Raw genomic sequence first — 13,005 nt, 5'->3', positions numbered from 1 at the left:
TCCTCTGATCATCTTGGTGGCCCTTCTCTGGACCCCTTCCAGCCTGGCCACATCCTTTTTGTATAGCGGGGACCAGAACTGCACACAGGACTCCAGGTGTGGCCTGACAAGCACTGAGTAGAGCGGGATAATGACTTCTTTATCTGTGCTGGTGATGCCCTTTTGGATGCAACCCAGCATCCCGTTGGCCTTCTTGGCCGCAGCAGCCACTGTTGGCTCATGTTGAGCTTCCTGTCCACCAGCACCCCCAGGTCCCTTTCCACAGAGCTGCTCTCCAGCCAGGTGGATCCCAGTCTGTGCTGCACTCCTGGATTATGTTTTCCCAATTAAATAAAGGGCTAGTCTTTCTTCAATACAAAATTACAAATTCAAACCAAATTAAAGTTCTGTTAACTATCAATTCCATTAAACCAGGACAAGAGGTTAATTGATTAACAAAACTGAAGTAATAAAAAATTCAGCCTTCAAGAGCCAGCATCACTGAAATGTCATTTCAAAACTCAGATAGAAAGAACAAGCTTCCCCCCGCACTGGGGCTGGTCAGCCTCACTAATGACAACAGCACCCTGGCAAGGACACTGTAATGCTATTTAAAAAACATGTAAGGAATTACTGCGGAATTCCCCACACTACCACTATCTCAACACTTATAAAGCATTTTAGTGATCAGTAAGGCCTCTTTCAGTAGCTGAAATAACTTCCAGAAGCTTGGGCTTGGATCCTCCAATTAAAAAAAAGATGAAAATTAAAACACCCAAAACTTGTGACTTTTTTGGTCATGCAAGGCTTGCGTGTGTGGCACCACAGCTTTAGTGCCAGGCAGTCAACCTCCAGCACTTGGGCCAGCTGGCTTTGGCAGGGGGTATTTAAAGCCTTAAACAGTGTCGCAGGCTGCTAGCTGAAGCGAAGGCTTCCCTGTTCCCTGGCTCTTTTTCCCACTGAGCAAAACACCACCTACTTCTCCAAACGCTTTTGCTGGTCAACAGCCACATCCACAGGAGTTGATTAAAGCAAGGGCTGAAAAAAGCAGTTTAATGTCTTGGGCTGAGTCCTTCTCCTTCCAGCTTTGCCCAAGATGTTGAAATGGAAATTTGGCAGTATAAATGAGCAACTAAAAAGAAAACCGGTGTGCGTTAGCTTCTAGCTGGAATTGAGCAGGAGGCCAGTCAGGCACTGATACGTGTTTCTACCATCTGCTTTATGTAGTGAAACATCTGCAGTTTTTAAAGACTTCACACCCATATGTGTGAGAAACAGTAGCCTGGTACACTGAAAAGATTTAACTACCAAAACAGGATGAACCTTTGTTTTGAAGATGGATGGAAGCATATTCATATTGAAAATCCACAGCAAGAGATCTAGCTACTGCAAGAGGAAACAGGTTAATGCTGTATAATAAAATATGCTTTAAAGCCCCTCTGTAGATTCAGGGAACAGACAAGTGCCTTTAAGAGAGTACTTACTAAAACTTTTTTTTAAACTCTACCATTGAAAAATATGATGCAGTATGATTTACAACTGCAGTCATTGTTTCTACAACCAGCAGATTCAGCTACTAAACAGCAGGAAAAGGTTAATTCTTTATCCAGCTCTAGATTTCCAGTCTCTACTTTCTGTCCCAGCCACAGGCATCCAGGAATTCAGATTTGATCCAGGCCCCTCAGGTACCAAGTTACTCCGCCCTGCCTTTGTAGTTGCTTCAGGCAGCACCAGAACCCAGCTGGCCTCTTTCACAGCGCAGAAGCCAACTTAGAACCATTCCCACAAATCTAACACGCCCTCACGGTTGTTGCTGGCCGCCTGGGACCGCACGCGGCTTGGGCTGGGACACACATGCTCTCACCACTGCCGTAAAGCAACTGAAGCCGCATCCGCCCGTTATCTTCTTGGCTACAAGACACAAAACACAGCACAGGAGAAGTTTACATTGAGAAACGGCCTTGAGAATTGCTAGTGAGAACACAGAGGGGGGGTATGATGAGAGCAGGCTGGCTAAAAGAACTTACAACCACTTCCAGTGCAGGAAGGCATCACAGTCACCCTCACCCCAAAGCCCCCAGCCGCTCCCTCATGCTGTCAAAAAACTCCGCTATGGAACTTTTTTAAAGCCTCATTTAATAAAAGGTTTTTTAGATATATAGATGATATTAAGTAAATAAGTTACATAGTACATTACAATCACATCAGCAAGATTTCCTTTAGTGTATTAATATTTTATAAAAAAGCACACAAAAAATAAATTCAGTCCAGTCTATCACAACTGTACAGAAACAGGTAAATATATTTATATATGTACATTTTAAACATGTAACAGTCTTAAAAGGTGCCCTAGGCAGCAAACACACAAAAGGAAGTGTCTGCTCACTTGTTAAAATAAAAGTAATATACTTTACTATAAAGCATTTATACAGTAATTACAAAGGCCGACTGCTCCTGTACAGTACACCAAGGCTTCGACTACAAATTTGGAAACAGAACGTAAAAAGAACGAACACAAAAAAGTTTATATCAAATCTGAACTACGAGGGGGGGAAAAAAATGGATGAGGAGAAGCTGCAGGAAACTGCTTTTTAAAATATACATTTCTATAAAAATATACGTTGTCTTCTATTCTGGAGAAGTTAAGGGTTTTTTTTTCAAGGCTCAGCTGTCACTGGAATCCTAGTCTTGGAAAGAAAAGTCCTACGACAGCTGGGGATTCAAAGTGTGTGTCTTCCTAACATTTGACACAGGAGCGAATGAGCAAGTAAAGCAGCTGAACCCAAGTGACGAGTTTACATAGAAACTCACCCCCGCAAAAAATCAAACATGGTTTGTAGACGCTGCTTCTCTGTCTCCTTAAAGCTTTATGAACTTTCAGACATACACCAGAAGATAAAACAGGGAGAAAGTTTGTGTGGGAAAATGTGGTTTAGAGTAAGGTTTCTGGCAGAGGTAATCATTGGACTAAAAGTGCCATTGTAGGAAAGCAGACAAGACTTTATGGCCACAGCCCTCCCTACTCCCATCTATCTCAAACTCGGATATGTACAGATAGGGACTTTCTAGTCCCTAGGGACTGCCTGAAAAAGAATTAAGAAATGTGTAATTGCCCAGAGTGAGAAAGCTCACCCCTTGAGGTTTAGGAAACACTTTTTTTGATTGTTGGTTTTAATCTAAGCTTGTTGCAATGACAAAAGTGACCGAAAACCTCAGTTTGATACACCTGAGGGGTTTTTAGCTCATTTGGACTTCACGTTACATCTCTAGTATGGGATTAACAGATGAGTTACCTTTAAGCTTTAGAGTTTCTATCTTTGCCCTGCCTTTAACCACTGTATTCCTACCTGGTCCTAGCTAGCAAAATCCCAAGGTCCTGCTCAGCCAATTGAAATTCTGTAGGCCTTCACCTTACAGAGTTGAGTTCTCTCAGATAGCATTACCTCTATCAGTAAATGGAAAAAAACCAGCAAATAAATTAAAATGCAGAGTAGTTGTTCTCGCAGCTAGACTGCAAAACACCCGTAGCTGTATCAGATATGCTTCACAAGTGCATGCATGTATCTAGTAACTATATACACACAGAACCTTACAAAGCTGAGATGCTACCCCACGCAGACTGCAAACCCGAAAGACTGAATCCAGCCGTAAAGGACAGACAACGCAGGCAGAAGGGCAGAAGTACGCAGTGAGGGCAAAACGTGATCGACCGCTGCACCTCCACAACGCCCAACGCTGGCATCAAGACTCAAATCAGTAACGGTTTTGAAACACAGCCACCTGCCTACTGGGTACGTGACCGCCTGGAGCCCGATCTCACGCTGTGAAAGGCAAGTTTATTAGTGCACATTCACAGAACTGCAGTCTTTAAATGTTGTATTTGTTCCCATAGAAGACAGCTGAAGCAAAGAGATGCCTTGTTCAAACTCAGTGACTGAGCACCTACTGGCGTTTTTCTAAATTAACAGAAAACCCTTATGCTAATTGGGGATCTGTAAATAGGCCTTTAAATGATGGTAAACAATGAACATAAGGTTTTAAAACAGACAAAGCAACAGAAAGTAGAGAAGAATCTTTTTTTTTTTAAATAATAATTGGAACAACACAGCCTTAAATTAACACTGTGCCGCAGTAAAGAGTCACTGAAGTGATTTTTTTCACCCACTAAGAAAAGTAACAGAATTCATCCCAGAACAGACAAATTCAGCTTAAATGCTTTGTCCACAGCAACCGGGGGCTGGTTGGTTTGTTTTATTAAAACAATCCTCTGCCAACTCTTGTTAGCAGGCAGGATCTAAATCAGGTGTAGGATCAATTCCAAACTGCTACCGTAAGCGAGTGGGCAGCAGGTTTGGTTTTACTCATTTGTTTTTAAAACAAGACACTCGGAGGAGCATTTTTACTTATTACCATGTCAGAAAAGGGGTCCTCTGGTGGCTACCAGCAATACATAAACATGCTCAGAAACACTTCCCATTGGATGCCACATACTTGGAACATTCACCTGATTTTGGTCAGCCATGCTAACCCACAGCTGTTAGAAATTATCCTCAGAAAAAGCCCTTTTCTGATTTTCTTCCAGTGACAGCCCTCTCTGTATCACGCCTTCCTGTTCCTGTTCTACTTCCACCGCAGCAGGGTGTTGGCGGCAAACAGCTGGTACTGGATGCAGTGTGTAAGACACACACCATTTTTGTGCAATTAAAGAAAATCTTGGATTTGTTCTTAGCAGCACACCTCAATGCCTTACCCTTGATAAAAGAAAAAACTCTCATATAATTTTCCTGAAATAGGGAGATTCCATTAAAGATCTGGTCTTTGGAAGACTAACAGTGCTTCCATTCAACCATCACTGTATCTGAAAGAAGATTAAATTGGTAATTAAAGCAATCGCATGATTTCCTCCCTGAATCTTTATACTTTATTTCACCTGACCAGTTGTTTGTCACCATTTGCTATGCCACATCTAAAACTACTTCAAGCTTGAGAACTCCTGGGGGCCACGTTTGCTCATTATCACCCAGGCATACTTCCAGACACTAAAAATACTAGAGTACACGCAGGTGACACACACAGCAGAGGAGTAAAAGGCAGTGAAATGTCCTGATCTCCTTATGGGCAGAATAACAGCACCTTTCAGTACAAACTTCTCTGCAGATTTGCCTTACCAGAGAACACACCACGTTCTAGTTTAACATCCTATTTTCTAGCTGGAACGATACCTGCTGGTCCATCCTACCCCTTGCTTTTTCCTAGGCATCTGACAAAAACAAGACCCAGAGCTAGACAGAGCTTTGGTTTGTCCCAATATGAGCAGTCTGTTTCTTCCTAAAGGATTACATACTGATCAATTTTGCACTGTTTTACCAAAGACAGTGAAAGCATTTTACTAAGACAGTCTGATTAACCTTATTTTAGTTCTCAAATTTAGTGAGGTCTCCTTGCCAATTAAAAAAAAAAACCCCAAACCAAACCCCCCAAACCAAACCACACACCTTCATTTTTGCCATATTTCCCAACATGTGCCAGTCCCACCTCTATCTCCATTTCTTTGTTATGTGTTTCTAGGCCTTCCCAGTCTCTGTTAAGTAACCGTACACCGTTACGCTGCTGCAACACTAGTACTCCTGGCAAACGCATTCATTACAACAGTATAACAATTTCTACATTACTTTAAATCCTTTTTAGATAATACTCACAATCCCTGCTTGTTTCTGAACTGTTGCCCTGCCCTGCAGTTCTGAAGATCTGGAAACTATTGGTAACTTCCCAGAAACACACTTCAGAACTTTAAGTTTAATTGCATCATTGCTTTTTACTGGAATTGATCCCAGTACTACACAAGCGGGCCATGTGGTCCAGCTGCTTCACCTACTGCCTGTCCTGGCACAGTCTCCTAAAGCTTTCGTTCTCTCCAAGGGCCCTAGGATAATGGTAGACAAGCATTTTCTCCAATTTACAAAAGAAAAAAAGATAACAGATCAACACTGAAACTCTCAGTAGGAAGACTAATTTGCTTCAACTTCTTAAAGATTAGTAGCTTTTAGTTCTTTGCAGTTTTTGAATGATTTTAACAGTTCGTGACATGCCATCTGCTTCCACAGCCTTGTTAGTCAACAAGACCTGTGCATGTAGTGACATGGAACAGTTATCCAAATGCTGAAAGGAAGCCTAATTTTGTTAGGAATTAAAAAAATAGAACTTTGGCAGAAAATTGAATTCTTAAAGGCAAAAGTGTCAACACTGAAAAAAGTGCAGTCCTTAACAATACTCCTGCTTATTTTCTAAGAGTAGTAACTTTTTCTGCTAGTAAGATAAAGGATTCTATCCAAAGGCATATATATGTCAAAGCAAATGTGGTACAACACCCAGCCTCCCAGACTTAGAGTGAAGCAATCATGGTCGCATAGAACCATGGGGCAGGAAGAGACTGCCATATGCACGCTGGAGCTAGAGCCACTTTCCATAGTTAACCTGGAATTTAGCAGCTTGAAGGGTCAAGATTTTTTTTTAAAAAAAAAAAAAAGATCAGCCGGTCAGGAACACACTGTAGTTCAGGTGCAACGACCCCCCCCCCCCGGATCCCTGCTTGGGAACACAGGAGCCATCGTCTCCTTTGGCATTGCAGCACTGAAGCAGTGCACGCAGTGCCAGCACCCAGAAAGCTGAGGGTCAGCACTGCTGCTTCCGAGCATGGGCTGGAAGGAGGGAGCTGGGCAGCCAGGGTACAGGGCTGGGACCAGCCAGCCATAAAGCACAAGGAAGTGATCCAATTCTTTGCATCTTTATGAAATAATGATAAACATGAGCTACAAAGATGTACAGAACAATCCTGTGCAAATCGACCATCTATGTCACCTGGACCACTTTACCACGCAGCTCTCTCTCACCAGCAGGCTTTTGGTGGCTAGACTTTTTGGGCTATTAGCATGTGTCAGTTCTGAAGGAAGAGTCAGCCTTTCAGCAAAGGGCAAGGCTCGCAGCAGGACAACGCAGCAGGCAGGGCTGTCCAGCCGCTGGTATGGAAATAAGTGACAAGCTCCTCCTCCACATACACACTGTCTGACATGAAGTATTTGGGAAACTAAGGCCCCACCATACAAGCTCTCGATGGCAATTTCAAAGAATAAATGAGGGCTACCGCAAGAAAGAAACGGATGTGTTTAGAGGTAAGCGCCATTCACAGAGGGATTTAAGGAGGCTGCTGGAGATGAGAGTCCATTCCTCCCATCTCTGAGGTGCGCACAATCCAGCGCACGAGGTGGTCTTGGTTCATTTTCACTAAACAAACGTGATCCCATTTATGCAAAGCCAAAACCAGCAGTTTTCATTTCAAATTGCACTTGTGAAGCCCAGACTACTTTCCATTAAGTTAATCAAAGGCAGACTATTTTGTTTTCCAAGATGAGACAATCCACAAGGCCTGTGGCTACTCTAATCCCACAGGATATTTTTATATCCATTGCTGCATTCTTAATGGCATAAAACAAACCAGCTAAGGCTTCCTTTTGAAAAATAAAGCTTCCTCTCAAAAGGAAGAAGAGAGTCTTGCTCATCCCACTTTTCATTTTTGTGAAGCAGAGGAAAAATGTTCACACCATCTTTCCACAAAACCTCTTGACTGCCTGAATAGACGCTCAGAAATAAAGGGAGGAAAGCGTAACAGGAAGGAGAACTTGCTGAGAAAAGAGACATTTAGAAATCACCAGTGTCACAGTAACTGGATACACTTAGCTCAGAGCAGAGCACCGTTTTCTTGCTCCAGTCTGGAAACCTTTATATCCAAGAGTCCTGTTATCATGATTCCTGACAAGCACAAAAAGAAAGGTCTGACTGACCCAAGAGAGAACTTACTTCCACTGCAGGTGACACTGTTCTATTGTGTACCTCAGGTATAAATAGAATAGAAGTCTTATTTGTTTAAAAAAAAAAAAAATCCAATTTGAAACAAAACTTTTAATCCACCATTCCGGCTTGGTCAGTACTGGCAAGGTGATGTGGAACATGTGGCGTGAGGAAATGGCAGCACTGAAACTGAGACCTGATGGTTCAGGCAAGAAAAGTGCAAGCAAAAAAAGTGAGACCACCATGAGGGAGGTTGGGTCCAGCCTTGCTACTCCCTCCACTTCTGGTCTGCTGCTATATTTCTCCATCTTCATCTGAGCTCACACTGCTGCTTCCACTGGTGCTGCTCCCGCTCTCGCTGCTCTCTTCCTGCCGGGCCTGGCTGTGGGCTGCTGCTGCTGCTGCCACTGCTGCTGCCTCCTCTCTCTCTTGCTGCTTCAGTGCGGCCGCCTTCTTTTCCTGCTCCGCGTGGCTTTTCATGTGAGCACTGCGGCTCTTCACCTTGTAAAACACCCTGAAGAAGAACACATGTACATTAGCACCGGTCTCTCTTACAGCCTCCTTCATTAATTCTCCTAAAGAGCTTCTGCTGCTCCCGCCTCAGGTCTGTGAGCTTTGGCACAGGAACTCACATTTCTATAGATGCTCTATTGCAATGCCAAACACCACTTCTGACTCAGCGTGTGCCACCACTAGGTGAAGAAGAGGTAGCAGGAAATCCTGAGCACCCTCACACCATTCACTTCATTTATTAATACAGCCATTTCATCTTATCTCTCATTCAGCTCTTAGATTTTCTAAATTTAGAGGGGCAGTGTTACTATCTGAGATACACACATGCTGCTTAACACAGCAGGGCCCTGGTTTTCAGGCATTCCCCTCCATGCTGCAAAAATTCAATAAACACAGAGGCGAAAAACAGCCAAATGCCACTCCTGAGCCCTGTCCACAGAGCTAGAAACGCTTAAGCTATTTCCTCCTGAGAAACACTTGAGCTATTTCCTCCTAACTTTGCACTTCTATGATCTATTCCTCCATCTCTTGCCATTAACTGTTTGGATTTGGCACCAAATGTCAGAAGTTTAGACCCCATTAAGAATCCTTGCCTGCTTCTCCCTTGTCAGAGGCCAGGACCAAATCCCTGGGCCTAACTTAACACAGCACAGCCCTTTCCAGTGCCACATGCTCCCGAGGCCACAGGGACAGGGCACCTTGGCAGCACCTGCTAAGTCCCAGCCATGGCAGGAATCTGTCAACACCCCTGGTGATGTAACGAGACATAGATTGCATTTTCTTGCCATCTCCTAGCTTGGTGCCTTGTATTTCTCTACCACTGTTCCTAAGTAAGCCTATACCATGTTCTTAAGATGTGAACTAGCAAATACATAGAAATTACTTGTTACAAAAACATAGGCATTACAGAGGGGCAATACAGCAGCTGTTTGGAAGAGCAGCTTATCACCAAATACTGCACAGTTGAAATGCAGGTGGTGTCCCACTCCATTCAAGGAAAAAAAGTCAGCAGCAGGTAATTATCCAAATAGTAGTATCTTAATACCAGTGTATGTAAAAGCCCCTAATCTGCAATTACCTTGCAACCCCCCTAAAATAGTGGGGTAATAAGTCATTAAAATTATTGCCAGTGTCTCTGGCCTAAACAGAAGGAAAGCTCATTTGAGGATAAGCTTCCACAGGAGATGCCCTGCTGCAATGCTGTGACTATTGCTGGAAGCAGAGTTGCTCTTACCTGCCACATTTTTTACATGGAAATGTGTTTTCTGTGTTCTGAGTTTTACTGGTAGCATCTGATTTTATCTTTTGTTTCCGCTTCCTCCTCTGCACTGGAGCAGGAATTGGCTTTCGAGGCTTCACTGTTGTCTCCCTTGGCTTCCTTCCAATTCTGCCTGTGACAGTTGCCTCCTGACTCCTCATATTGGCATCATTAGCCTTTGGAGAGAGGGAAACAGTTAAGGCAGACTGAAACTTAAACCCACCATCTGAAGTAAAACAATAGTTGAGCTCCTGGGCTTCGTTTATTCAAACCAAGATTTCATTTAACAAAAAACTCTTCAGGATATTTTCAGGACATTTCTCATCATGGTCCTATGTGTGCACCAACCACAATGAATTATACTAGTTTTTTTTCCCTTACTCATCCCAGTTCTCCCACAACAGCACACAGTCTTGTTATTAGTAATACTCTAAGCTACCTCAGCCCCATCTCTTGCTCTAAAATAAAATTAGAGGTGGAAACCTTTTACATCTCGAACTGTCCACCTGGTAATTTCTAAACTAGTTGCAGAGTGAAGGTGGCATAAAAAGCACAACATGCACAACGCAGCACTTACTGTTACACCATCTTGTAGTGTCTGTTCATTTTTGAGAGGAACTGTGCTCTTTCTGTTATCCAACCCTTCCTCTGCCTCCTCTTCTTCCTCCTCTTCCTCCTCCTCCACATGCCCCTGTTCTTCACTGTAAGTGTCCCTTCTGAGAGGAAGAACACGTGCAAACCTATGGGAACTCTTCACCAGAAGATAAAGGAACTGTTAATTTTGGGGTCTGTAAGTAAATGTCATTATGTGCCACAGGACACAAGTTTGTGAGTCTGGACTCCTCCACAATGACCAGCTCGTTACTACTTTTGATTTTACGAGCAAATGAGACAACAGACATCACATCACAGCCTGAAAGAGGTGAGGGAAATTTAGGAAGTTACCTTGATGTCAACTTCAGCTTCATCTTTCATAGACTTCTCATTAGCACCATCAATGTCCCCAAAGATTAAGGTCCCATTCCGACCAATTTTCACCTGTTTTTTGTACGTGTAGTAGAATTCTACACACTGAGCCACTGTTTTGGTTTTTATCTGGTGTTTAAAAAACAGAAAAGTCCAATGGATTACATGATTTTACGAAGGCTTATGATTAATTACTAAAGGTGCAATAAATACACTTTGTATTTTGCTTTCTCCAGTAGTCTCCATTCCACCACAACTGCTGTTAAAGCCTTCTTTTCTGCGTCATATTCTCCCATACGCCCCAATCCACAGCCCATCCCCTATTGCCACTGTTATTCATTGAGAACTACGGGATCAACTTTCCAGAGAAAAGCCGGTCAGTGTAAAGGCGACAGAACCTGGCTCTTCGTAAGCTTAATGCACCTCTCAGCCTCCGAAACATTCCAGCTAAGCTGTCAGGCTTGAGAGCAGCCTTTCAGTTTTAGGGGGGGAGCTTTATTTTCCAGCAGCACTTCAGAGAAGACCAGACCAGAATACCGATCCAAAAATGGAAAAGAAGGTTTGCAGCCCTTTCCCATTTTGGCCACATGCATTTCATACACATATGGTGGGAGACAATTATCAGTACAGACCTGTGACATTCTACATACTTTCTATCAGGGATTTTTTTCCTGGAAGTTTTGGCATATATTCTTAGCCTCTGGGATTTTGCAACTGAAATGCCTTTTGGGAATTTATTCTGGAAATATGCATGCAGCTCCTGGTTCTGCAGTCTCCTTCAATGATTTTGCCCCTGCTAAAGTGTCACACCTCACTAAAATAGATGGGAACGATCATTTTTACTACAATTGTCGCAGAAAACTGGAGAGATCCCAAAGGATGCATCATTCATGTATCCTTCTTTGGTCTTTTTCATCATCAGCAAGGATGTGTTTCTATTTAGCTTTATAAGCAAGCCATTTAAGCCGTACTGGAACATTTCCAGCGGTCTATAAATATGCCCTGTAGAAGTGATATCTGCAGTGTGGACTAATGGAAGTAAGGTTGTGAGTACAAGAGTTAAATAAGCAACAACAGCAAAACAAACACTATTGTTCTAGCTCTCTAGCAAGGTTTTATGCTGTACTGGATGCTAAAAATGAAATCTTTTGAGTGCAGGACTTCATGTTTAATACTGAGGTTTCAGAAAAATCAAGATTGAACTCCCTCAATTACATACTCAAACATGTAAGAATATATCATCGCTGTCATTAGAAAAAAGTAACTTACAAGCTTTTGGACCAAGAAAAAGTCTTTCTTGTAGATTGCAATGCCTTTGTTGAAAAGTTTTTTTTCAGCAACTTTCCACTTGTCTGATCCTGTAGAAAAGAAAAAGTTGTAACCAAAGCCCTTGTAATTGCAAATGTTTACGCTTCTACATACTTTTTCTTCATGTTCACCTTAAATAAGACCAATACACACACGCAAAGGTGGAGTCTCTCATTACACCTAATCCACTGTAACTACAGAGTGCTGTTATATCCTCCTCTCCCACTCCACTTCAGCCCTCCTCTCATCACTTCCTTTGTGTTACACCTAGTACTAATCACCACAGGTTAACTCAGTTCAGCTTGCAAAAACCAGCCAATTGGATGAACTAAGATGTTTTCCAACAAAACAGCAAGGTGAATAGACACACTTTGTGGTTGTCCACTCATTAGATTTAATACAGGGGAAATGATGGGGCAGGAGAACAGGATCTCTTTCAGCAGCATTCCACTGTACTTGAAGATTTATTACATCTCAAATATTCCTACTATCCTGGCACCCTTGCATCTAATAATAAACACGTTTTGGAATCGCCTCCTGACTTATAGATATTACTCAAGTAATATTTCCCAACCGTTACAGTAGGAGCATGTAATAATGAAGAAATGTCATTTCTATGCTCTGTGGCACCAGCTATCAGATTGTCTCTACCACCTTACATCAGGTCTTTCAGGTGGCTAGGGTCACTCTGGGTCACTGAAGTTAGTGTCATAGGGCTGACTATTTTCTAATTATGTCAAGTCTACAAAGGCAGTTTATGCCAGTTAAATTTTGCAGAAACATTGACAGGCATCAATAGTCAGCCGAGCTTTCTTTAGCAAGCTTGAAAACTCTTCCCATAAAACCCCCTCTTAACTCCACCCTGGAAATCCCTGTGAAAGAGGCTGTGGTTCTGAGGTTACCACAGCCTTTCTTGTATGTACGAGCTATCCTTCTGCATTCTCTGTGACTTAGTGTAAGGGATCACATTCCCTTTTCCCCATGAGGGAAATCAGAACACACACGTACACATGTTCTGAGAGATGCAGTGCTGTTTTCATTATAAGTGTCATAATTCACATAGGCAAAATTCCTGGCAAGGCATCATTTGATTTACCAGAGAAAAGAGTGGTCTTTTAATCTTACATAATGCTACA

At 42.6% G+C, this 13,005-nt stretch overlaps 1 protein-coding gene across 2 annotated transcripts in view; it reads right to left on the bottom strand.

The window, feature by feature from the left end:
- Positions 1-2,625: 2,625 nt before the first annotated feature.
- Positions 2,626-13,005, bottom strand: part of MIDEAS (mitotic deacetylase associated SANT domain protein) — a 59,038-nt gene continuing 48,658 nt past the window's right edge. The window contains exons 11-15 of one of the 2 annotated variants that reach the window (XM_075105693.1): positions 11,831-11,919; positions 10,541-10,690; positions 10,173-10,346; positions 9,572-9,771; positions 2,626-8,338 (exon numbers count right to left, since the gene is read on the bottom strand). In XM_075105693.1, the coding sequence (XP_074961794.1) occupies positions 8,119-8,338; positions 9,572-9,771; positions 10,173-10,346; positions 10,541-10,690; positions 11,831-11,919 (833 nt within the window). In that variant the 3' untranslated portion in view covers positions 2,626-8,118. The remainder of the gene's footprint in view (positions 8,339-9,571; positions 9,772-10,172; positions 10,347-10,540; positions 10,691-11,830; positions 11,920-13,005) is intronic. The other variant, XM_075105694.1, reaches the window with a different exon arrangement.

Source organism: Phalacrocorax aristotelis, chromosome 10, assembly GCF_949628215.1.
Source record: "Phalacrocorax aristotelis chromosome 10, bGulAri2.1, whole genome shotgun sequence".
NCBI classification, from domain to species: domain Eukaryota; kingdom Metazoa; phylum Chordata; class Aves; order Suliformes; family Phalacrocoracidae; genus Phalacrocorax; species Phalacrocorax aristotelis.
Note: the sequence above shows the minus strand (reverse complement) of the source record. Positions and strands in the feature narration are given on the sequence as shown.